The sequence below is a fragment of the Halyomorpha halys genome, unplaced genomic scaffold (genome assembly GCF_000696795.3).
Source record: "Halyomorpha halys isolate HHAL.00 unplaced genomic scaffold, Hhal_1.1 Scaffold477.1, whole genome shotgun sequence".
In the NCBI taxonomy this organism is placed as follows: domain Eukaryota; kingdom Metazoa; phylum Arthropoda; class Insecta; order Hemiptera; family Pentatomidae; genus Halyomorpha; species Halyomorpha halys.
Window position 1 is genome coordinate 519,491 of NW_027113379.1, and position 2,576 is coordinate 522,066.

A 2,576-nucleotide genomic window follows, 5' to 3' on the forward strand; every position below is an offset into this window, starting at 1 on the left:
ATAAAATAAACAGTGATGTAAAAGTCCTTTTTTTTTTTAATAGACAAACAATTTAACTATATTCATTAAATAGATAACATGTGTTAAAACTAAATTATTTTAGTTAAAGAGCAATTCTTAACGAAGTTATATATACGATATTTATTATACGATCACATATAATAAAATTATATACAAATTAATTGATTTTCACTAATTGCATATATATATTTTATGGTTCCGTTTACATATTTAATTGTTATTATTCTGGCCTGGGGGTTCGACGTTTATTTCTGTGGTAGTCCCACGAAATGAAAACTTGACCCCCCCAGCATGGTTAGAATAGGTTGGTTTCATCTAGATAACCCCCTCCTCTGCCCCCCCCCGTATGTCAGAAATTATCAAGAAGAGGTAATAAAAAAAAGTTCCCTCAATTCAGCGTTTCAAGTAACACGGTTTGGGTAAGAGGCCACCACGAATAGAAATAGAAAAAATAAAAAACATTTTCCACCTTTAATCTAGGTTCTATTTCCTATCAATTTCGTTTTTTTCTATACACCACATGCTTCATAATTAACAATAAAAAATAATAACAAATTGTTTTATGTTTACTTTGGCCAATTTATCAATGAAGGAGCTTTTATTATTTCAAAGTTGGGTCTAAACTATCCATAATACATACATACGTATTTAAACTGAAAACTTCTTCGATATCGTTTTCATCGTCTAAAGCGTAGATTTTATTATTAATATTAGTCGATGTTCTTATCCTTTAGAGACGTTTGATTGATAGTTATAATTATTTATTACAGATTGCATTTAAATGTATTCTGAAAATGACATGTGATGGCTATATATACTAAAAAATTTACAATTTTCTCCCATTGTACTTATTTTACCGCCATAAATAGAAATCAATCAACCCAGATTATTGATGCTTGATTCTAGCAATTAACCAACTACTTATACTTACTGCTTCGCTAAATGGCTTTAATAAAATCTTGTAATTGGTAAAAAAAAAATTAGATTTCGCATTTTAAATCTATTATACCACAAACATAAAAAACCTTTCATTCTTGCGTACCTCATTGGCACACGTTGCCTGGTTACACTCAAAACAGATACAATGTGATAAGATTAAACTTTTCCCTTCTTTCAAGTAAAATAGTCTGTCAAATATATTGCTAATTTTGTATTGCGTTTATTTTTCAGTTTACTTAAAACACTTCACTTATTAGCTTATGTCTAATTTTTTCAATAAACTAAGCAACTTCTTCGGTATAAAAAAGAAATCTGTAAAAGTTATAATGATTGGTTTGAATAACAGTGGCAAGTCTACGATTGTTAGTTTGCTAAAATCTGACAGTGAAAAATCTTCAGAAATAATACCTACGATTGGATTAAATGTGGAACATTTTAAATGTAAGTTTTATCTTTTGTTTTAACAAATCGATGAGTTATTTTGATAGATATAAATGATATGATGAAAGTTTCAGTATTAATAATATATGCTAACAATTGTTCAAAGGCATTGTCTTAAGTAATTCGAATACTCACTAAATTCCACTTATTTAATTTCAATTATCAACGCACCATCACCATACGTTTATATGTTACATATGTATCGCCATATATCATTTGTTTAATGATTATTGCAATTATAATAAGTTTTATTTGTACAATTATATAGCTATGGTAAAAATCTTTATTATAATGGTAAATAATTTAGCAAAGAAAATGACGTTGCAGGTTTTTCCCGCTCGTGGTAGATACCAAATACACCACCTTCCACATAATGCATTCTCTCTCTCTTTCTTCGAAAATATATTGTATACATATATGTATATTTTCAAATGTTTTAAAACCAATTTTTAACGCACATATGCACCAAATGCTGATGTTGCATATTCTACATGAATGATGATATGATACACTCTCAAACGACTACAAATATTACATTCCCAAATCGTTAAAAACCATTGATTGTAAACCATGAGTTACAATCATGAAACGAACCCATTATATGTCAAATCATACGTTCAATATAATGCATTTATTACTGTACTTCTTCACTTATTATATAGAAATGGATTATGGAACCAAAAAAAAAAATGACAAAATAAATCAGTTCGGAACATCATAACAAAAAGAAAAATAAATATCACTATAGGTCTCTGGAATTTACCTGTCGCGATGAGGATTTAAGGAAAAGGTACAAAATAGAGCTATATGAAGTATAAGTCGGTTTGATTACCATCGGATTTAGAATTATAGTATTTTAGGGTAAATTTTAGGATTTGATAATATATAATATATTTAAATAATTTTCAAAGTAGTCGTCTAAAAAATTGATTTTGGACATTAGATTGTTATCTTTAAAATAATTGGATTACTATTCCACCGCATTGTATTTGATAGTAACAGTGCTGCACACAAATTTAAATAGTTCAATAATAAATTCAAAACCCCCTATTAAAAAAAAATGAAGCAAATAGTGAACTTATTTGATAGATGGTTTCTTTCTGGAAACATGTTATAATTGGTAAGGTAACGGCAGGGTATAACTATTTGAATTCAGTCGTTTCATTTTCAATAAT

At 28.0% G+C, this 2,576-nt stretch overlaps 1 protein-coding gene across 1 annotated transcript in view; it reads left to right on the forward strand.

Moving 5' to 3' along the window:
• The first annotated feature begins 1,097 nt into the window (after positions 1 to 1,097).
• LOC106683309 (ADP-ribosylation factor-like protein 6) overlaps positions 1,098 to 2,576 on the forward strand; it is a 4,593-nt gene continuing 3,114 nt past the window's right edge. The window contains exon 1 of the mRNA XM_014424684.3: positions 1,098 to 1,401. Coding sequence (XP_014280170.1) covers positions 1,221 to 1,401 — 181 coding nt within the window. The 5' untranslated portion in view covers positions 1,098 to 1,220. The remainder of the gene's footprint in view (positions 1,402 to 2,576) is intronic.